Source organism: Lemur catta, chromosome 15 (genome assembly GCF_020740605.2).
Source record: "Lemur catta isolate mLemCat1 chromosome 15, mLemCat1.pri, whole genome shotgun sequence".
NCBI lineage: Eukaryota > Metazoa > Chordata > Mammalia > Primates > Lemuridae > Lemur > Lemur catta.
Window position 1 is genome coordinate 44,596,586 of NC_059142.1, and position 22,712 is coordinate 44,619,297.

Consider the following 22,712-nt stretch of genomic DNA (forward strand, 5'->3'; position numbering starts at 1 on the left):
CGACCGTAGGGGTAAACTGGGTTTGATTCTGTTAAGACCTTCCGAAGTCCAGAATGCCTCTCAGAATTGTTTCTGGGGATTGACAGGGAGAAGCATTTATCCGTTGGTTCCCACACCCTATTAGTTCAGGGTTACCTTAAGAAGATGTACATACCAAGAGAACTGGTCCACTGATCACAGTGTCACAGTTGGGCAGAAAACAAAAGATGCGTTTTATGCTTGGGCACGATTCCATCATTGTGCAGCCCACACGGAACTGTTTCCACAGCTGAGGCTGGAATCAGAGTGAGAGCAAGGGCAGGCTGATCTAATGCCCCACTCCAACCCCCGACACTCAGACCACCCCCACCCTCCATGAAGCTGAAACTGCCACTGAGAATTCCAGGTGGTGCCAGTCACAATCTCTCCAAAAGGCCTAACACAGGAGGGTTAATGACACAAACTGCTGCAACAGGTCTTCCGGTCCTAACTGATATTCCCAGTCTCCCTCCCACCGTCCTCCGTTCCAGATCTCCTTTACCCTCCGCCAGCACTTCGTGGTCTAGGTGGCCGGGATGGTCCAGACCTTGAACCCTGCAGGCTCTGAGCCCCTACATTGTGACTGAGGGCAGGAGACAGCTGGGACTAAACCAGGAATGTGTACCACTCTCCTTTCCATGTGACTCCAAACTGCTTTTAATCTTTTCTTCCAATGGGAATTGAAAAGGACGCGTTTGCCAGATCCATAGCTGTGCGCCGTGTGCTAGAGGCTGTGTTGGTGCATCTGGTGCAGCAGCTGCAATTGTATCTACAGATGGCCGGGTTGACAGAAGTCCCCAGTCCCCTGCCAGGACCCATCTAGTGTTCGCAGTGGCCATACAGGTAAATTGGGAAGAGGCATGGTGGAGACGACAGCTATCCCTGCGTTCTCCAAGTATTTGAAGGAGGCACTGTCTCCAGAGTCTACTCGGAGTGCAGCATTGCTCCTGCTGCACCTTCCTGGCTGGGGGCAGAGGGAGCAGTTTCAAGGACTTGGCCCCTCCTATAAAAGCTGCCCCCAGTCCACATATCAGGAAGCCCAGGTGAGGGTCCTATCAGTTGTACCTCCATCCTAATCATCCTAATTGTGCAATCAGGAGCCAACCAGGGCAATGACCATAAGGTGGCTCTGCAGGTTATTGGACCCAACGTTGAGAAGGCTTCGACCTGTCCTTCACTGTCAACTGGCTTCTGTGCACCCCACCACAGCATGCATTTTGGGTCGCCTGGTGTCAGTGTCAGCTCAGACCCTGTATCTGACAGCCCCTGAACGGCCCTGGATGAGCTGGTGGTCTCCTTTCCCCGGTGCACGGCTTCTCTGCTACGGAGCGGGAGGAACCTCAGGGAAAGATTGAGGGAACAGTCATTGTAGGTACTTGCTGTTTTGCAGGGTCTTTTCTCAAGGGGATCGTTTGATGGGTCTGAGAAGTGGATCAGAGCTGGAAACAATGCATGATTTTACACTGCGGTGCTGACACCAGCCTTCCGTTCATTTGCTTTGAGTCTGTCTTGGTTATATAAACACTGTTGTCGTTGCCTATCTGTCTTACTCCCAGGAACGCCTGGGTCTCATCCTCAATCCCAGCCACCCCAGCCCTGCCACCCCTTGTGGCAATTACATTAACCCTGCCTTCCACACTTCAGGGCCACCACCTCACCTCTGCGGTGGCGGAGTCCTGTCATTCCCACTGATGTAGGGCCTGGGTCCAGGGTAACGTCTTCCACCACCAACTCTGGCTGACAGAGGACGGCAGGTTCACCAAGGCTGCTGTCCCACGCCAAGGCCTGTGAATTGCTTTGGTGAAAGGACTGTCCTCTAGGCCCTCCCGAAGGACACAGTGAGCTGGTGGGTATCCCGGTCTCCCACGGTGAACTCGCGCTAACACGCCGCCCTCTCTGGGCCTTCTCGCACCTTCCTCCCCACCTGCCTCAGCCCCGCCCGGCGTCTCCGTCCTCTTTCCTGGAGGCCAGCACCGTCCGACAGCGACAGAATGTGGGCCGCAGAGGCACGGTTAACTTTTTCTAGCAGCCACAATCAAAATTGAAAAGAAACAGGTGCAACGAATCAGAATGATATATTTTATTTAACTCAGTAGAGCCAAAATCTTATCACTTTCACATGTGCCACTAGCCCTGTTTCGCCCAGAAAGTAGCATTGCTTCTGATTCACTGTGGCGTCTGTGTTGGACGGCTCAGCTGTACCTCGGTTGAGTCCAAGCTTCAAGGGGACGCCCCAGCCGCTTATTTAGGACCAGCTCCTGGTGTCCTTGACTTGACGCCAAGCCCTGATTTCCTGCTCCGTCTCCCACTCTGTGCTCTCCAGCCGGCATTCCCACGTCTGCCCCCGGGCGCTCCCCCGGCTCCTTCCCTGGATACGGTCCTCACCCTGCCGGGCTCTAACACCCCAAATGCCTTCCCTTCCACCTCATGGTCTGACACCCCCTCAGGGCTGCCCTCACCACCACCCTTTACATGGACTCCGTCCTGGCCCTAAACTCTAAACCTCTACCCAGGCTGCTCTCCCACGAGAACACCCTTCTCACCCCGTCTGGGCTCTGACACCTGCCCCAGCCTGTGACACGCCCCAGCCCCCCTTGCAGAACATACTGGCCCCTCACAGGCTCCAACACCACATGCTGGACAGACCCTCCACCTTGCAGACACCCAACACCCTGCTCTGGGCGGCCAACCTCTGAGTGGGCTCCCTCCTCCCGCAAGAGGGGCCCTGAAGCCCAGCCCCAGTTACTAGGCTTCCCGCTCCACCCCACGGCCTTTGCACTGAATCTTCCAGGGAGGGGAGAGGAAGAGGAAGAGGATCTTCTGAGCTTCTCATTTCAATAGCCACATTTCTCATGTCTAGAAGTTTCACTTTCGTTCTTTTTCAAATCCACATAATCCTTAATTTTTTTTGTTGTTGTGAAATAGAGCACACATTATCTAAAAATGCATTAAAAATACGTGTAGTTTAATAAATTACATCAAGTGAAGACGAGTGAATGGTGCAGGGTCAGTGACCCGCTGCCCAGAGCCCTCTGCCTGCCTTGTCCTAGTCACAGCCCCGTCTCCCTGACTTAACCCCTCTCGGTGGGCATCACGCCTTTGCTTTTCTTTATAGTTTTACCTCCTAAGTATACATTGCTAAACATCATCTTTAGCTTTGCCTGTTTTTCAATTTAATATAAATGGCCAGGTGTGGTGGCTCACGCCTGTAATCCTAGCACTCGGGAGGCTCTTGCCCGCTTTGTTCCTTGACCACTCCAAGCCTTTTCCTTCCTAAGGACCTTGGCACATGCTAGTTCTTGGCCCAGAATGTGCCACCCCAGAGCTTCACACGGCCGGCTCCTTCCCGTCATTCAGTCTCGGTGCAAGCATCACGTCCTCAGAGGCCTTCTCTGACCACCTATGTGAAGCACACCGCCCTGGCCACTATTCAATGCATCATCCTATTCTATTTCCAACACTATCACTATCTGAAATTACCTTTTCATGTGCTCACCTGCTTATTGTTTATCTCTGCTTGCCACCCTAGAAGGACCTTGTTCACTGCTGTATCCCTGGCATCTAGACCCAAAGTCTTTGTGAACACATGTAACAGGCCTTTCGGGAGAAACACAACGATCCCTGGTATGACACAGCAAACAAATGTCTTCAAGAATGTTCTTATAGCTAAGTCAACAATGAGTTTCACAGGACTGTTTCTAATAACACCTTTCAATATATATTGGTATGGCATAATACCACACTGATAAACATTTAAAAATTACAAAATTTCTTTGTAAATAAATTTCATAAATTTTTTTGATAAAAAATGCTTATCATTAAAAATAAACTTATTAAAAGCAATTGGCTTGGAGGGAAGTTCTGTCAAAACAATAGAGGCTAGGTATGCTGCCGTCTGATAAACAGTGGTTACTACTGAGAGTCCCAAAAAGGCACGAGAGGACTTTATGGGGTGATGAAAATTTTCTCTATTGCCATCGTGGTTATACATAGTCCTATCAATTCATCCATTTAAAATAGGTAAATTGTATGTGAACTGTATCATGATAAAGCTGATTAAAATACACATACACCTTTCCCATACCTCTAGGTAAGCGAACAGTATGTGGGAAGTTTTTCTTTATATAAGTACTCTAGCTAACAAAGAAAATAAAGACAGAATATCATCATTTTTTGACCTTTAGCTAACTGACCAATTTAGGTAGGCACTGATCAATGGTTGTTAGCATCCCCCAAAGAGAAACAAGCGGACACTACCACCTCCTGATGAAAGAATACAACAACCTAATAAAATAATCTTGCCCAAAAAATTGAACTTGGAGCTATCAAGCCTCTGGATTCAACTACCCATCTACGGGAAATACAGGAGAGAAACAAGTTAAACTATATCATGAAGATGCAGTAAGCAAAATCCAGACAATGATTGTGGAAAAAAACCCCACAATAATTAGCCAAGTTTCTTAAAAGGAGAGCATGAATCTATAGGATAAGAGAGACTAAAAGACCTACTAACCAATCTCAACAAGGTACGAACCTCAGTTGGATCCTGATGAAAACTACAAAATTTTATTTTATGAGATGGAAACTAAGTGGATATTTGATATTAAAGACTTTTTTCTCAAATTTATTATGAAAATTCTCAAACATACACAAAAATAGTATAGACTATGAACCCCCAGTCACCCAGCTTCAACAGCTCAGCACTATTCTTGTTTCATCTCCCACTTCTTAAAAGTTTTTTTTTTTTTTTTTTTTTTTTGAGACAGAGTCTCGCTCTGTTGCCCGGGCTAGAGTGAGTGCCGTGGCATCAGCCTAGCTCACAGCAACCTCAAACTCCTGGGCTTAAGCGATCCTACTGCCTCAGCCTCCCGAGTAGCTGGGACTACAGGCATGCGCCACCATGCCCAGCTAATTTTTTTTCTATATATATTTTTAGTTGTCCAGATAATTTCTTTCTATTTTTAGTAGAGACGGGGTCTCACTCTTGCTCAGGCTGGTCTTGAACTCCTGACCTCGAGCCATCCGCCCGCCTCGGCCTCCCAGGGTGCTAGGATTACAGGCGTGAGCCACCGCGCCCAGCCTTAAAAACTTTTTAAACAGAAGAATTTTAAAGCAATTATCAGATATATTTTGCCCAAAAATATTTATGTATTTCTATATTTTTTAAAAAGGAAAACGTAAACCATATTACCATTATCACACCCAAGAAAATTTTCAGTAATTCCTTAATATCATTGTTCCCTTTTTTTTTTTTTTTTTTTTTTGAGACAGAGTCTCCCTCTGTTGCCCGGGCTAGAGTGAGTGCCGTGGCATCAGCCTAGCTCACAGCAACCTCAGACTCCTGGGCTTAAGCGATCCTACTGCCTCAGCCTCCCGAGTAGCTGGGACTACAGGCATGAGCCACCATGCCCGGCTAATTTTTTTGTATATATATTTTTAGTTGGCCAGATAATTTCTTTCTATTTTTAGTAGAGACGGGGTCTCACTCTTGCTCAGGCTGGTCTCGAACTCCTGACCTCGAGCGATCCACCCGCCTCGGCCTCCCAGAGCTAGGATTACAGGCGTGAGCCACCGCGCCCGGCCTCATTGTTCCCTTTTTTAGGTGTGATAATGGTATTGTGGCTAATACAAGATCCTTAACTAAAATGTTTACACATGAAATGATGTCTGTGGTCTGCTGTGAAACAATATGGAAGGGTGGTACTGGTAGATGAGACCGGATTAGCCAATGGGTTGATGATTATTGGTAACAGACACATGCGATTAATTACACTAATCTGTATAAGCCTGTGTCTGTAATTGTCCATAATAAAAATAAATCAGCAAAAAAGAAAAAGAAAAAGATGAAAGAAAAAACATCCTACCAAGTAAAGTCAACTAAGACAAATTAGGCAAATTTTCAAGATGTTTTACATGAATTATCAGTTGGTCTTTTTCTCAAGTTAGCAATAGTGGGATATTTACACAAACATAATTAGTACATAGAAGTTCAAAGATTTCTTATAAACATATCAATCAGAATCAGACATGAAATAAATTGCAATAGTTAGATTACTTCTAACATTTATTTTAGCTTGCTTTTCAAAAAATCAATAAATGTTCTATTAAAAATTTAGTTTTAGGTTAATCTTTGATATTTGACAGTATAGATGTGGCAGACTCCATAAAGATCCCTTTTTTTCCTGATAACAAAACCCATTTCAGAGACAGTAAGACATTATTGTAGCCCCAAGGGATAAATTGCATTTGATCTAAATCAGGATAGTCTCATTCTCTTGGATAGTGATTGGTCTAGAAATTACCATGTGATGTAGTTCTGATCAATGAGATGTAAAGAAGTCTTTTGATTGAGAGGTCTGGAAAAGCTTTTACTTTCCTAATTAAAACTGGAAGAGTCTTGGCTGGCTAGCCCTTGTCTCTTTGACTTTACTCCTAACTAGAAGGATGAGAAGCTGGAAATACAGCAGTCACCTGTGATCACAAAGCAACAAGTATAAAGATAAAAGCCAACACACTGAAGATGGTAGACCAGAAAGACATGGTACCTTCATCCTTCACTATAAACAGCTATACCCAGCTTTGGACAGTCTACCCTCTAGGTTTCTTGTTATGTGAGGAAAACAAACCCCCAAAGCTTTATCCAGTTTAGTAAGATTTTTGTTTCTTACAGCTGAACATATTCCTGATACAGTGGAATACATCAAAAATACAATAAAAATAGAATCAAAGAAAGCACCAAAAATGTCCACTTCATAAGTGCAAAGGGACTAAAAATAATCCAAGTTAACATAAGACAACTAAATTAGGAGAGAATATTTATTATATAAATACAAAAATCTATACATTCTTAGCCGATGATATATACTTGATTAAAAAGTCTTTTAATTTGGATACATGCATCATTTCCTTCATTGTGGTGTCTCTATTTCTCAGCTGTATTAATCCATTTTCCAAAGTAGTTTCAGTAATCAAAACTGTGAAGAGAATACTCATTTCATCATACCTAACAAAAAAGTAATTAAAAAAATATATGAGCACAAATGTAAATTGTAAATTCCCCACATTACCAGCTTTAATTACATCAGCATCCAAGCCACTCTCAAGAGTCAAAAACTCAAAGTCAGGGCTTGAGAGCTGGACCAAAAAAACATTTTAAAAGTTTCTGAATGATATTCAAAGTAAAATTTTCAGAGAGTTCCTAATTTATTGCAACAGCTAAAAAATCATAGAAGAAAATAAAATGTGAGAAATAAACACTGGTACCTGAACACATCATTTGAAGTGACATAAAGGATGAATCTCACAATAACCTCAGCCTTTTTGATAGTTGGATGCAATTCAAGAACAATTATTTTAGACCAAAATCTCTTATAATAAACAATATACTAAAGATCTAGTGTACCACAAATTATACCAAAATCATGCTTCATTTATAATTTAATATGCTAACTTATAGTTTCTAGTTCAGCAATAACTGATTATATCACAGTGACTTTTCTGTTTACCAAGTCACACTAACTCATTACTATTTATTTTCTTTGCAGGATTCCATCAAAAACTAATGTAATTATCTATTTACTTGGTTACTATTTTGTCCCACTGGAATATAAGTGTCACAAGAACAGGAAATTTTTCTGTTTTGTTCATTACTGTATCAAAGTGCATAAAACATAAATGTTTAATAAATATTTACATAAAAATATCCTGAGACAGTCAAGCCTTTACCATATGAAGAGCTGTTACTTGATAATGTCCACATGACACAAAGGGTAAGATTTTATTTATTTTTTGAGACAGAGTCTCACTGTGTCACCCTGGGTATAGTGGCATCATCGTAGCTTGCTGCAACCTCAAACTCCCGGGCTTAAGTGATCCTCCTGCCTCAGCCTCCTGAGTAGCTGGGACTAGAGGCACATGCCACCACCTGGCTAATTTTTTCTATTTTTAGTAGAGACAGGGTCTTGCTCTTGCTCAGGGATCAGGCTGGTCTCAAACTCCTGAGCTCAAGAGATCCTCCTGCCTCGGCCTCCAAGTGCTAGGATTACAGGCGTGAACCACTGCACCCGAGAATAAGATTTTAGAACCTGAGAGGATTGTTAAGTTCAAGTACCAACCCTTCATTTTATACATGGTAAAACTATTAGTTGCTCTATTTCCATTTATAGAAGACTGTTTTTCTGTGGACATTATCTGGAAGGTATATTTTAATAAGTTATGAAAGTACTGAAGAGCAAAACACAAAGCTTCACAACTTTTCACCCAAAAGATATGTATTCAACACAGAAAGCTAAAACAAACAAAGACCAAAATAAACCTAAAGGAGGAAGACTGGGGCACTTTATTAAAAACAGAAGTGAAATAGCAGAGAGTAAAACTAGTCAGGGAGATCAATTAGGAGATTATTTCAATTATCCAGGTAAGAGATCTTTGTCACCTTAACCTGGGTAGTGGCAGTGAAGACAGAGATATGATGGACACGCTTGAAGCTCTAATTCTGGGTGCGGGGGGAGAGCAGGCAAGGGCAATATACATAACCTAAACTTCTGTACCCCCATAATATGCTGAAATAATAAAAAAAGAAAGAAAGAAAAGACAGAGATATGGATATGAGATACATTTGGGAGGGATACGGAGAGTAAGGAAGAGGAGGAGTTAAGGGTGACAGCCAGTTTCTGTCTTGAGCAGAAACAGAGGTAAAGAGAGGTACCAATCCCTGAGAAGATTAGTTTTCTGTTCCTTCAGGATAGAATTTTCTTCTGTTCAGTCTCTGAATGAAGCTCAGCGCTAGCAGAAATGCAGTCCACTCATGCTCCTTCAGTCCTCATTCAACAAATCATGCTATATACATAACTTCATCCCCAAAAAGTAGATAAACTGAGGCATACATACTTCCTGACATTAAGTCTTGGAATTGCACATATTACATGCTCAAATATGCCTGAATACTGTACTCCCTGCTGTAGCAATTAACTAAGGGCACATGGTTCTATAAAAGGTAAAGTGAGGAATAATATAAAATTACATTTTATATATATACATAGAAGAGATTTCTATTATCATAAACAAACATACAATCAAAAACTCTGAATAAATACATTTTTTAATGACAAGGAAGGTAATTCTTACTTTGAATAAAGCTGTTCCAATGAGGATGGTACAGTTTCCAAATAACCAGGCCACACAGAAATCCCATTTTCTAGTAATTCATTAAATATTCCTTGACAAACCTGGAGAAAAATATAAAAACTTCAAATATGAAAGACATAAAAGTAGTTAGATTACCCAATTTTTGTGAAGCCACAAATTACCATCTTCAAGTTCTAAAATGGGTAATGGACCAATTAAAATGGGTATAAATTCCTTTAATTATGTGATTTTAATGTTTATAATTTATATAGTATATACTTATTAAGTTATATGCTTCCTCTGAAAATGAAGAAATTAAGTACTGCAAAGCTGAATATTAAATGTGAATGTTCTGGAAGACATTTTTATACGAAACAAAATTTTTATCATCATCATCATTCAAAACCAAACAAAGCCAAAGCGGAGTCTATTCAGGAAAAAACAGTAGGTCCAAAGGGCTATGTTAACTCAAAACTCATCTGAGAGGTGAGACCTGAGCACTAAGGTTACACTACTATCTCAGGCAGAGACTGAAGAGCCAGGGAAGAAAAAGGTACATGGAAACCCAGGAGTGGTTTTCCAAGTACGGAAAACGTTTCAAGAAGACAATGACTAGTTTCAGTAGAATGCCGGAAACAAAAGCCTGACTGGAAATACAGAAGTACTAATGAATAAATGACATAGTAAACTTTATTATTTTCTTCAAAAGCAATAGTGAAGCAAAAAAAAAAAAAAAAGAACACCAAAATTTAAAACCCGCCTTAACAGGAACTATGGCTCTAGAGCAGGATTGTTTAGCAGCACCCCTGGCCTCCACCAGATGCCTGTAGCACTCTCCACCTCTTGTGACAAACAAAAATGTCCTCAGACATTACCAAATGTCCCTGGCAAGGGAACAGGGTAGCGGGGCACGAGGAACTTGCTTGCTACAACGGTGTTGGGGAGAGTGCCACACCCTGGGGAGAAATGCAGAAATAAGCCGTTATCTTTTCTATCTGGTCCCGGATAGGTCTGAGTCACCCAGACAGAAATGACGACTGCAGAAGGAATCTATGGAAAGAAAGAAAGACCTCCCCACCAGGCTTTTCTCAAGAGTATTGAATAATTAGAACAGACAGGTTAGAAAAATCAAAAGAAAATTATAGACCTAGAACATTTGCTTATACCAAAGTGTTAAGTTAAAAGGGAAAGGAGAAAGAAATAATTCACTTGACATCTGTACAAATACTGTAATTACTAAAACTATGTAAACTCATTAAAAAATGAGTGGGCATAACTTTAACAGCAAAACCCACCGAACTGAAGTCAGCGTCTTTAATACACTATACTTCAGACTATCTATAATTAACCACGCATTTATCCACAGTTCATTATTTAGAACATTTTTAGAAGCAAGTGAATCAAAATCAAATTTTAAATAGCAAGCTCCCAGGTTGACTTGGAGTAATGGTTATGCAGGTTGAGCATCCCTAACCTGAAAATGTGAAATCCAAAATGCTCTACAATCTGAAACTTTTTGAGCTCAAAGGAAATGCTCATTGGAATGTTTCAGATTTGAGGTTTTCGAATTAGCAGTGCTCAATCAGTACGTATTCTTCAAATATTCCAAAATCCAAAAAATCCAAAATCCAAAACACCTTTGGTTCCAAGCATTTCGGATAATGAATACTCAGTCTGTAATTAAAATCACACATTTAAACTCATTTAACCCACCTGTCTCAGTTCCCCTGTTGGGCCTCTTCCCACATCCAAAGCAACCTTAACAGGGGCTAGACAAGGGTGGAGTTTAAGTACCTAAGGCAATTAAAGTAGGGAGGGGGAGGACACGAAAGGGGGGAAAAAAGCACATCTTGTTTAAATACAACTCAAGTATAACATACACAGAGTTTCTTAAGCAGCTAAATTTCCTGTGTGAAAATGGAAGTTAGCTGAGGTCATAAAACACTAGGTAAGGATGTAATCAGCTGCCCATGGATTTCTCCACTTAGAGGTTCTGCTGAAATACATTAACCTGGGACTCATTTTCTGGCAACTGTGTTTTCCCTCAGTCAAAATGCCTCTTCCTGGCATGACTTCCAACTCTACCCAGCCCGGGACACGCAGCCTATCACTTGGACTTTCTCTCTCTAGTCAAAACCTACACTCTTCCCATTTATCCATCCACCCAACAAACATGTGAATGGCTGTGCAATGCCAGGAAAAGTGCTAGGCGCTGAGGCAAAAATCTGTGTCCCACATGGCAGGGACAAACAGATAATAAAGTAAGTAAAGATATAATGTATGTGAAGGTGGTAACTGCTAAAAAAAAAAAAAAAAAAAAAAAAAAAAAAGGGAGAAGATGGGAAGTGCTTGCGAGGGGCAGGTTGGTAGAGGGCTTTCAGCAATGTTAACTAAGGTGGTCAGAGGTCCTCTCCCTGAGGTGACACTTGAGCAAACGCTTGAAAGGAGGTGGGGGAATAAGACATGTGGATGATGGAGGAAAAACATTTTGGGCAAAGGGGAGAACAAATGACAAGGCTATAAGCTGGGAGCATCCCTGGCATGTTCCAGAAACAGCAAGGAGGTCAGTGCTGTTGGGCAGACTGAGTGGAGAGTAACAGCAGGTCAAAAAGGAAAGGGCTTTGGTCTTTCCTCTAAGTGAGATGAAGAGCTTCCTGGGGTGTTCTGGGCAGAAGAGCAACATAACAAGTGCCTTTTAACAGGGCCACTCCGGGGCGGGGAGGAGCGGGGCAGGCAGGGATGATGGTGGCTTAGTTCAGGTGCTAGCATTGGAGGTTGGAGCGGGTAGGAAGTGGTCAGATTCAGAATATATTTTGAAGTCAAAGAGGATTTACTGATGGTTTGTACAAGGGTATAAGAAAAAGAAGGGGGGCGGACACAGTGGCTTACTCCTGTAATCCCAGCACTTTTGGAGGCTGAGGCAGGAGAATCAGTTGAGTCAGGAGTTTAAGACCAGCCTGAGCAACATAGCAAAATTAAAATATTAACTAGGTGTGGTGGCACACTCCCGTAGTCCCAGCTACTCAGCAGCTTGAGGCAGGAGGATCGCCTGAGCAGAGTGGTGCCATAAACTCATAGCTCCCATTCGCAGTTGAGCACTCACAACTCAACATTACTTGTTAAAACTTTTGATTTGGAGCAACTTCTTTTTATGTTCAAGGGGAACATGAGTATTCCACACTCTTGCCACTTAAACCTCCACTCCTCCACATTTTGAACTACTACTCTTGCCTTCCCTGAGAAAATACAGGGTGCGAGTAAAGCATTCGTCAAAGGCTAACCAGCTCTAGGAGCCCATTTATAGCTACACCATCCTTTTTCCTCCTTGTTTCAAATAACACTGTTTCCAGACATCTCCCTCCACTTGTGCTCTTGAACTCCTGAGCTCAAGAGACCCTCCCGCCTCGGCCTCCCAGAGTGCTAGGATTACAGGTGTGAGCCACCACGCCCGGCTTCCCACTTGTGCTCTTGATCCTGTCTTGACTCCTTCCTGTTTCCTCCAACATCTTGCTGTTTAGTCATTTCTTTCCTCTCCTATAACCCCTTCTCTCTCTTGATTTTCTTTGAACCCATAAACAAGCTCAAAGTGCATGTTCATGCACTAAAACCAGCCTTTCCCTTGGCCCAGGCCTGTATCTAGCTGGTCACTGGATCTCCAGTGATTTAGCAGAACTGGATCACAGGAAATCCAGTGACCAGCAACATGGAATAAGACCAGGAGCCTGATCCCTGGGGCAGAGAGGTCAATACGACAGATCTTGCTGGTCCGGCCTCAGGCCTACTCACCAGCACTCAAGCTTCTGATATAATGGAAGCCACTGATGGGAAGGCTCAGGGTCTCAGAGCCCGGGAGAGAACTGCTGCCCATGATCAAACAGAAATGACTTTGGGATTACCCACTAGGGATGCCCTGTTCTATTCTGTGAGAACCTTACTATTATTCCTATGGCCAGATTCTAAAAAAATGAAAAATGCTTAAACTATATGCACTAAAAGAAATTATTCAGAACTTATGTTAGAAACCAAGCACACTAACAAAAAAAAGGAAAAAAAGCCCATATTTTTTGTTTCCCAAATCCATCTCTGAAATATCAAAAGCACCTTTCTATGAAGATTTTTCTTTCTTGTAAAGGAATTCTCTGTCAGCTGGAAAGAATCGTAGAGGTAGGCCAGCATGCCTCGGTCTAGATCCCCATTTATAGACAGAACACAAGGAACTACATTTTTCCGTCCATCTCGGCCCTTCACAGAAAAATAGAACAAAAATAAAGTTTTTAGCACAACTCTTTCTTCAAATTACATATTTTAGACTTACACAATCAGAATACAAAAGTAAAATTTCATTTAGCAAAGCAGTCCCTCTGTGCCAGGCTCACAAAGACGATGACACATTCTCTGCTCTCAGAGAGCTAGGGGTTTAAATCAGTGGGTCTCAACTGCCTACATGTTAGAAGCACCTGTGAATTTTAAAACATAATGATAGGCCAGGCGAGGTGGCTCACACCTGTAATCCTAGCACTCTGGGAGGCTAAGGCGGGAGGAATACTCGAGGTCAGGAGTTCGAGACCAGCCTGAGCAAGAGCAAGAGCCCCCCCCCCCCATCTCTACTAAAAAATAAAAAGAAATTATCTGGACAACTAAAAATATATAGAAAAAATTAGCCAGGCATGGTGGCACATGCCTGTAGTCCCAGCTACTCAGGAGGCTGAGGTAGAAGGATTATTTAAGCCCAGGAGTTTGAGGTTGCTGTGAGCTAGGCTGATGCCTTGGCACTCTAGCCAGGGCAAAAGAGCGAGACTCTATCTCCAAAAAAAAAAAAAAAAAAAAAATCTAAAACAAAACATAATGATAATTGGGCTCCACTCCCAGAGATTCTGCACTAACAACTGGAGTGGGACCTAGGCATCACTATTTTTCCAATGCTTCCTAGGTGAGAATCAGTATTTGGAAAGGTAACACTCTTAAGTAAAAATTATTTGAAGATTATTAAGAGCCTTCAGAAAAAAAAAAATAGTTGGTGTGCTTAGGGAAAGGAGTTAGGAGTATAATTTCCTGAAATGTAAAGTTATTTTCATAAAAAACAAACATCTTTTAAAAACTCACTTTTTGGGCTAAGGCTATAATTGTAAAATATAACATAATACAAATCAAGTACTGATAAACAGATTTATTTCCTTTTTTTCAAACTGATAAGGAAAAAAAAAAATCCCAAGTTTCCGAGACCTTTTTTTTTACCGTAAGACTGTATTAGCCACTAAATAGCACATAAAAACTCTGAGCCAGTAATAAAATCTAAACATTCAAATCTGGAACCACTCAAGAGGGGTTCAGCACAATTCTACCCATCCACATGCCTTCTAAAACTTTAGAACTTCAAACGTTTTAGAAGGCAGCATCCTTTTTCTAATGGGATTATATCATTTGCTTTAATTTTTGAGAATTCTGTTTTACTTTATGAAGTAAAAAAAGCACCTTTTTTCCCCTCTTGCCAGGGCTGAGCTTGGGTCAGCTGGCTGGTACAACCAGCCTGGGAGGTCCAGGGCCAAACTTTTGGCCAGTGTGACTGCTAGAGAAGAGGAGAGGCCAAGTACTCAGGGCCAAGCATTACTAACTGGCTTTCCTCCTTCCCTGTGTTCTGGTGAGAGCACTTACAGGGGAGCGAATAAAATAGTATGTCCAGGATCAAGTTCTGTAGCCTTTCTTTCTTCCCCTTGGCAAACATTCATCTAGAGTGTCTGGTGGAGGTGGTGGCCGGGAGTTTGGGTATATACAAGAAATGAAAAATAAGTAAATACACTCCAGGTACTGGGATTTCTTCTTGAATATATTCAAGAAGAAAATTATAAATACGGAAAGAGGAAAAGCTAGAATAAATCCTGTGGCATTAGCCTGGAATTTGAAGAATTGGCAAGAACTCCTAGGTTTTAATAGATATAGACACAGATATAGAGGTAGACAAGTATGTAAACATACACTTATGTGACCAGGTGTGGTGGCTCACACCTGTAGTCCCAGTACTTTGGGAGGCTGAGGCAGGAGGATCAGCCTGAGCAACACAGGGAAACCCTATCTCTACAAAAAATAATTTAAAAAAAAATTACGCTCAGCTACTCAGGAGGCTGAGGTGGGAGCACCTCTTGCACCCAGGAGGTCAAGGTTACAGTGAGCCGTCTTAGCACCACTGCACTACTCTAGCCTGTGCAACAGACCAAGACCCTGTCTCTTAAGTAAATAGGTAAATGTATACGTATGTAATCATCTACAAGTATTTCTTAGTTGTGCCCACTGAGAGGGCCCAGAAGGAATGACACCAGGTTGTAAGGAGTAAACCTCAAGGCAAGATCTCAGTTTTTAGATACATTCTCCTCTAATAGGGACCAAGGTTCTTTAGAGAAACAGCTGACTCCACAGCTAGGTCAAGAAGACACAAGATGCCCTGTAATATTCTGAAAAAATAAGTAAATAAATAAAAATTTAAAAATATGACCCAAATTAAAAAGAAAGAAAGAAAGAAAGAAAACACAAGAAGATTCTGGAACAATTTGTTGCTACAAAAAGAAAGTGCTAGTAGAGAGAATGATGGAGATATGGCAAAGGGACACTGGCCAAGTCTAGGACAATTTGAGCATCAAAATAATGATAGTAACAGATTGTAACCCTCTGAGAAAAACAGATATCTGTAAGTCCACACTAATATAAAAAAATATTTAAATAAATGGGGAGAAGGAAAAGCTCCACCCTATAGTATACTGCTGACCAATAAGTCTAGAAGGAATGACGAAATTAGAAAAAAAAAAAACATTTGGCAAACCTTACAGTAATGACTGATTTGGGCAAGAATCATCAATGGATGCTGTAACTGGCAAATCAAAATTTGGTGACCAAGAGGTTATTTACATAGCCTTACAGTGCCTGCTTATTACTCGTTAGTAAGCACAAAATATTTATTAGCTTTACATTGGAGAAACCTGGTAGACACCATCTTGACCAAGTGATAAAGGTTAGCATCACTAGTAACACCTGGATGCTGTGTGCCTGATATGATGCACTGAGGGCAGCTCTACCACTTCTGTGGTATACCTGGCAAAAATATATAAATCATGTGGAAGCATCAGACAAATCCAAACCAAGGGACGTTCTACAAAGTAACTAACCTGTACTCTTCAAAAATGTCAAGGTCACGAAAGCCATGGAAGGATAAAAGGAATTGTTCACTTGAAAGAGACTCAAAGAGACATGACAACTACATAAAACATATGATCCTGAATTGGATCCTAGACACAGAAAGAGCATCACTGGGATAATTGGTTAAATTTGTAAGGTTCTGTGGAATGGATGTTAACAGTGGATTACTGTTAATTTCCTGATTTTGATGGCTATATTATGGTTATGTATATGAGTATCTTTGCACCTGAAATATACACACTGAAGTATTAAAGGGTCATGGGATATCATGTTTGCAACTTATTGTCAAATGGTTCAGAAATGATTACAGAGAATCTAGGTAAAGAATACATAGGTGTGGAACGTAAAACGTACATGTAATTTAGACACATTTCCAGGATACATGTGTAAAAGTTCATGATCTCCTAGATTCCACAGAGTTTCAACTGGTTCCTTTCCCCAGGGAAAATTGTAGTAAAGTTTGTTTCCTTTCCGTCCCTCTTCATCCTGACAATCACTGCTGCTGAAGTTGGATGGACTCACAGCAAACTGGAAAAGAAAGTTAAGTTTGTCTTCTTAATTTATTAAAGTGTTAATTTACCTTTGGTCCCATAATTATCTCTAAAAATTAAAGATGCTTGAGTTTTTTTTTTTTTTAAGAGACGAGATCTCCCTATGCTGCCTAGGCCAGAGTGCAGTGGCTATTCACAGGCCCAATCATGGGGCACTGCAGCCTTGAACTCCTAGGCTCAAGTGGTCCTCTTGCCTCAGCATCCTGAGTAGCTGGGACTACAGGTACCCAGCTGAAACTTAATTTTTAAAAAGTAAAAATACTGAGTATGCTGCTAAAAATGCTGTCTTTTAGTCTGAAAGAACTTCAGAGAAAAACTGTTGATGCTATCTAGCCTTTCTGTGGCCAATTAATAAGAGGGGAAATTAACCATAAACTAAATGCGATAAAGAAGTATGATCTAGTCACCATTCTTATCCTTCTATGAAGTGCTTGGTTACTTCATTTATTTTAGGTGGATGTTTGGAGATCCGCCACCCCCACCCCAGACTTTACCACTATACAGTGAGTTTGGGGATTTTTAAGATTTGGGAAAAGGCAGGACAAGAAGAGTAAGACAAAAAAATGCTTACTTCAACTCTTTTCAGCATATACTAAAATGTGATCATCAATTACAGAACCCTTTTGACTAACACATAGAGAGTTCAGGGAGGTAGGTAGCAAAAACTGAAGTTGTAAGAGCAGGCCAGGGTCAAACTCCATACCAGCCAGGAATGCTTGGTGAGGGGTCTGAACTCTACCTTATACAGAAGTTTTATCAACAAATGCATCTGAGCCCAACAAACATCTTTACCAAAGTAACTTTGTTATCTGGAATAATGAAAATCATCACAAAGGGTCTTTTATTTGTATTTGTTGACATATTATAGCTGTCTCTTACAAATACAGCATACCCACATCAAATAAAATTTCACTTGTAATACAGAAGCCCCTGACACATTAAGACAATTTACCTATTAACTATTAAATTAACGGTAATTATTGTAGTACCTTTCTCCACCATAGGAGTCGATGACGTAACCAGAAATCAAGCCATTGGCTTGAAGTTCTTGGAGAAGTAAACCACACCAATGAAGCTTCAGTCTTCTCACCAATTCTTTAGATACCAAAAAATATCAGAATGTTAGCTTATTTTAAAATTACATAATCTATCCCAAAGTAGAAATTTCTGATTCTTGACTATTTAAATATAAGGTCAAGTTATTTGCCACTTTCTGTACCTTTTAACACCATCAGGTGTCTGCTTATTGTCAGAAACAGGATGAAAACACACTCCAATCTGAGCAAGGCCGTAAGGTAGCCTCTTGTTTACCAGCTCCAGGCAATTTACATAGTGCTCCAAGGCACCTGTCAAAAGATAAATCAATCTTTGTATAAAACTGTTCCATAAACCCAAATCATTTCTGTCAATTTATAGACAAATTGATAGTATAATGTTAATACAGCAGTACAAGTAGCATGGAGCTATAAAGATCTTAATCGATTATCAATGAATTTTAGGTAGTTTCCCCCAACATTTTAGTTTGAAGATTTTCCAATCTACAAGAAAATTGGAAGAATACCTACATACAAATGAACACCTGTAGACCCTTCATCTAGATTCATCAATTAACATTTTGCCACATTTGCTTTTTTCTTGTTCACTCCCAAACACTTCAGCATGCATCATCTAAAAATAAAAATATTCTCTGTATACCATTATTACACCATTAAAAAGTTAACCATAAGACCACAATATCATCTAACCTATGGCTGATTTTTTTTTGAGAGAGGGTCTCACACCAGGTGTGCTCATGGCTACTAAATGTCATTGATTCTAGGCCCTTTTGATGAAGGAAGGAAATACATACATTTTTTAAAATCATGAGTTCCTACTGATATTACCAGCTCAAATTTAACATTATTTTATCCTTGCCTTCTTCTATATTTTTATCTCTTTTCTTGTATAGTGAAGATCCTGTTTCCTAGTAACATTAACCTAATTATTTTATTTATCCTATAATACACATGAAATAGCTTCAGAATTGTAACTCCAAGATTTCTACTTTGAATGAATCTAAGAAAAGTTCAAAATGTCTCTGTAGTTCTTTATGCACTTAGACTACATCCCATTGAATGACAGCACTGTGTTCAAATTACTTGATTTGAGTAGACAAGCTGTTAAGAAAAACTGGTCCAAAAAATCTTTTTAAAAATCTGTTTAAAGACATAGGAGAGCTACCAAGGCAGCAAGGAACTTGAGGGTCCAAAATTTTAAAAGCAGAGAAGAGCAGAGAGGTGAACTCAACATTTAGTGGAACTTTTCCAATTCTCAAATAGCAGAGCTGAGAAGATGAAATGCTAAGTAGAACTTCCTGCCATATTATGGGATGGGGAAGTACTAAAAATTGTCCTGATACACCCTAGGCTTTCATTTGGGGCATTTAAAGGGCTACACTGTAGGACAACAGAGCTGAAGTGAAAAGACTGAAGCTCAGCCTCTAATCAGTTTAATCCCTGATTGTATTAAGATGCTATGCCTCCACTCTAGCTATCTGCCAGAAGCAAAAGTAAATCCTCCCAGGAAGAAGAAACCAACAACCAAAGCCTCAATTTATCTCTATAATTTTTTATACGCAAATTACATAGAGTATCAGTATAAAGTCCAAATGACCAAAAACCCAGAGAAAAACAGATACTAGAAACAGATAGTTTTCAGTTATTAGACATGGACTTTAAAATGTGATTAATGTGTCCATTAATCACACATTAATGATTATTAATTTTCCATATCTTGTCAGATGATATCAAGATGGGGGAAAACGTCTAACGTGTGTAATCAGTCACAGAAAGACAGAAGATAGAAAATGGGGCAGTAACAATACTTGGAGACATAATGGCTGAAAATTTTAAAAAGCTATTCGTAAGTAGAGGCTACCACAGTTCAGACTTGGACTAAAGAGAGCAAGGATTTGCTCTACACAACCAAAGGATTTGGCAATTAGGTCAATTTAAGTTTCCTGAAGGCAAGAAAATGCTTGCCACATCAATAGAATGAATGGATACCTAGAAGAATTAAATCTCATTTTCAAAGTCTGTGCAACTGGGAGGATGGCGACTTCATTCAACAGTGATAGGGAAGAAAAGATTGATTTGTTCTGGGCCATGGTGGGCAGACAGTGATTTAACTCCCTTAAAGTAAAGCCATCATGGAATAACTAAAGTACTACAAATCAAAAGTGTCACCTTTATCACCCATTTGTTTTACTTTATTTCATTACGGAAATCTTTAAAAGGCTATAATACGGGCACTAAATTCTCCAGAACCAAGAACATTCAGGTTATTTTAAGTTACTTTGTAACACCAAAATGGCAAGGGCAGCATTTTGCAGACACCTGCAGCGAGTCTGTCCTGTAAAGAACCTGAATTTTTTTTCAGAATCTCTGCAATTGTGTTGACTTTAAAGGCAAATGATGCCCTCAAATTACTGTGTGTTCACTCAAGAATCAGTCATAAAGCTTGATTAGTCCTATTACTTGGCAGGCTCAAAAATTACCTAGAGAGATCTTCAAACAACAGCTTGTAAGTTACGTTCAGTAACAAAAACTGAGGGGGGGTAACTTCCTTTTGGTCTAGAAAAATGAGCTCTTGATAAGTTAATGATGTGTAAAATTGAGGAGTAATTGTGGAAGTATTTGTAAGCAATTTGGTAACAATGAACAAATTGTTCAAACACAGGATTGAATTAAGGTCCTAATTCTAGGGCTGCTCAAGTGAACTCTAAAATTACATGGGTTGCCCCGTCTAATTTCCAAGTCCCAAGACAGAGCGTTCAAGTCCTTTGGACAAATTCTTTAAGGAACTGATCCATGGACCAATTTTCTCCAGGGGAGAGCACTACTAATATACTACTGCAAAAACGGTTCCTTTGCATGGGAAAGAAGAGCCACTTGCAATCCCCCAAATCGAGTGAGGCTGCCTTTCCACCCGACACCTGTTTCGAAGTATGAAATCGTGACGCATACCGTGGAAAAGGTTCTCCCGTAGTTTCCCAGAAGTTTTTAATAAGTTCTCAAGAATAGCTACTAGCTGTTCCTTACTCAGCTCTTTGTCTTGCAAGATTTCTCGTAGAGTTTCTGCAGAAACTAACCTGAAGGCACTGTCCCCGGGCAGTGAAGGGCCTGGTTCGTGGTGGAGGGCGTCCACAGGGAAGACCTGTTCCCTAAACACCACCACCGAGGACCACCATTCTGAGGCCAGATTCTTCCGCAACTCTATGCCCAAGGGTCCAAAGCCAGGGTGGCACCCGCTCAGAAGAGAATCTCGGCTAAGCTGCCTCTTGGTTCCATTTAGGAAATGCCTTCTCTGACAGATCTCTAACAGCTCCTCGCTTCCCTCTCCAAACCCGGAGGCTTCGGTCGGCTCGCTGCCCTGGGGGAGCTCAGCGTGCGATCCCAGGTACCCTCCGCGAGAGGTACTGCTTTCCGTCAACTGCGCCGGCTGCCCCCCATCTACTCGCCCGCCAAACCCAGACAGCAGGCACCTGCAGACTTTATGGCAGGTTCTGACTGCTGCACGAGAGCGCATCTCCTTCAGGAGTTAAAGAGCACAAGCTCCCATCGGTCGGCTGATCCCCGTAAACCGCCACAATGGCAGCAGACGCCGTAGCGGAGACGGCGCAGGCGCGACGGAAGTGAGCATGCACGTGGGCGGCAGGTCCCGCCCCGGAAGTGCATCTCTGCTTTCCTGCTGTGGCCTCCGTAGCCATCCCCCGCCCGTCGTGGGTGATGCGGGCTGTAATGGCCTTTCTGTGCCAGCTTATTCTTCGTCTCGCGCCGCTTCCCCAATCCTCGAATAGCCTATCTTTTTCCTCTTAAGCACCGATAAAAGTTACCCCCATCTACTTTTCATTACCGTGCCATAGCCACCGTTGAGCTTTACCTTTCTTAGTTTCTTGGCAATCCAGATAAACTATCAAAATAATTCGGTGTTTGCCGAGTCACCATTTAAATACACTTTTTTCAATCTAAAGTGTCAGGAAAATAAAGTTTGGTTCCTATTTTAAAGGATAGTTTTAGTACTTTACGGTGGTTTGACGACCCAGGCCTTCATAACCAGGCAGTGTTGCTGCCAGCAGGCCTAATTCCAGAGCAGTTGTCTTGAAGCTTAACCTCTCGGTGCGGTGGGGCTGTGGCGCTGTGTAACGGGGTTAGGGGTAGTTGCCCTGCATGCTGCAGTGGCTCCGAAGGGCAGGCCCAGTCAGCAGCACTTACATCACCTGGGAATGCATTAAAAACGAACTGCTGAGGGCACCCTCCCCCCACAACGTTTTCAACAAGCCCTCCTGGTGATACAGAGAACCACTTAATGTATAGGCCGCAACTTCTTCTACCAGAGGACCCTTCTACCGGTTCATCAAAACACGCAATAAGACAAGTGCTCGAAACAGAGACCCACGATCACCTGGCAAACTTGAATTTACAATCTCCATCTAAACAGGAAGAGACCTTAAGAAAATTGTTCAGGTAGTGGAGAAGTGGTACGGCCAAAGACTGAAGAAAACGGTTGATTCCAAAGCCCATGATTGCCTGTACTAGCTTCCCTTTAAAGTGGGTATAGGAAACTTGAAAGATTAATAGCCTACGAGAAAGGAAGCAGCTCTAGATTGCCAGGAAGGGGCAGTTTATGAGAAAAGGGTAATAGCTTAGCAACAGAGTTAATAGAGGAGTTTTTGGTCATGGCTAAGGTGCTGTAGGACAGGCACAGGAAGTAATTCCTTGTGTATGTATAATGGTTAAAAAAAAAAGTCAAGCTAGAAAGTGGCACAGTATTGCTGGAAAGCAATAATGATAA

General features: G+C 41.5%; 1 protein-coding gene across 4 annotated transcripts; it reads right to left on the bottom strand.

Annotated features, from left to right (window-relative positions):
* Positions 1 to 6,820: 6,820 nt before the first annotated feature.
* On the bottom strand, positions 6,821 to 21,543 carry POLG2 (DNA polymerase gamma 2, accessory subunit). 4 transcript variants are annotated; one of them, XM_045525831.1, is made up of 8 exons: positions 20,885 to 21,543; positions 18,100 to 18,226; positions 17,870 to 17,975; positions 16,684 to 16,857; positions 13,246 to 13,386; positions 10,858 to 10,938; positions 9,145 to 9,245; positions 6,821 to 7,021 (listed from the first exon to the last, which is right to left on the bottom strand). In XM_045525831.1, the coding sequence occupies exons 1-8, from the start codon at positions 21,444 to 21,446 to the stop codon at positions 6,856 to 6,858; spliced, it is 1,458 nt and encodes a 485-aa protein (XP_045381787.1). In that variant the 5' UTR covers positions 21,447 to 21,543; the 3' UTR covers positions 6,821 to 6,855. The 4 variants fall into 4 exon arrangements, with proteins under 4 accessions (XP_045381787.1, XP_045381789.1, XP_045381788.1 ...); XM_045525833.1 differs by lacking the exon at positions 16,684 to 16,857 and having other exon boundaries at positions 20,885 to 21,526; XM_045525832.1 differs by lacking the exon at positions 10,858 to 10,938 and having other exon boundaries at positions 20,885 to 21,526.
* Positions 21,544 to 22,712: the final 1,169 nt, after the last annotated feature.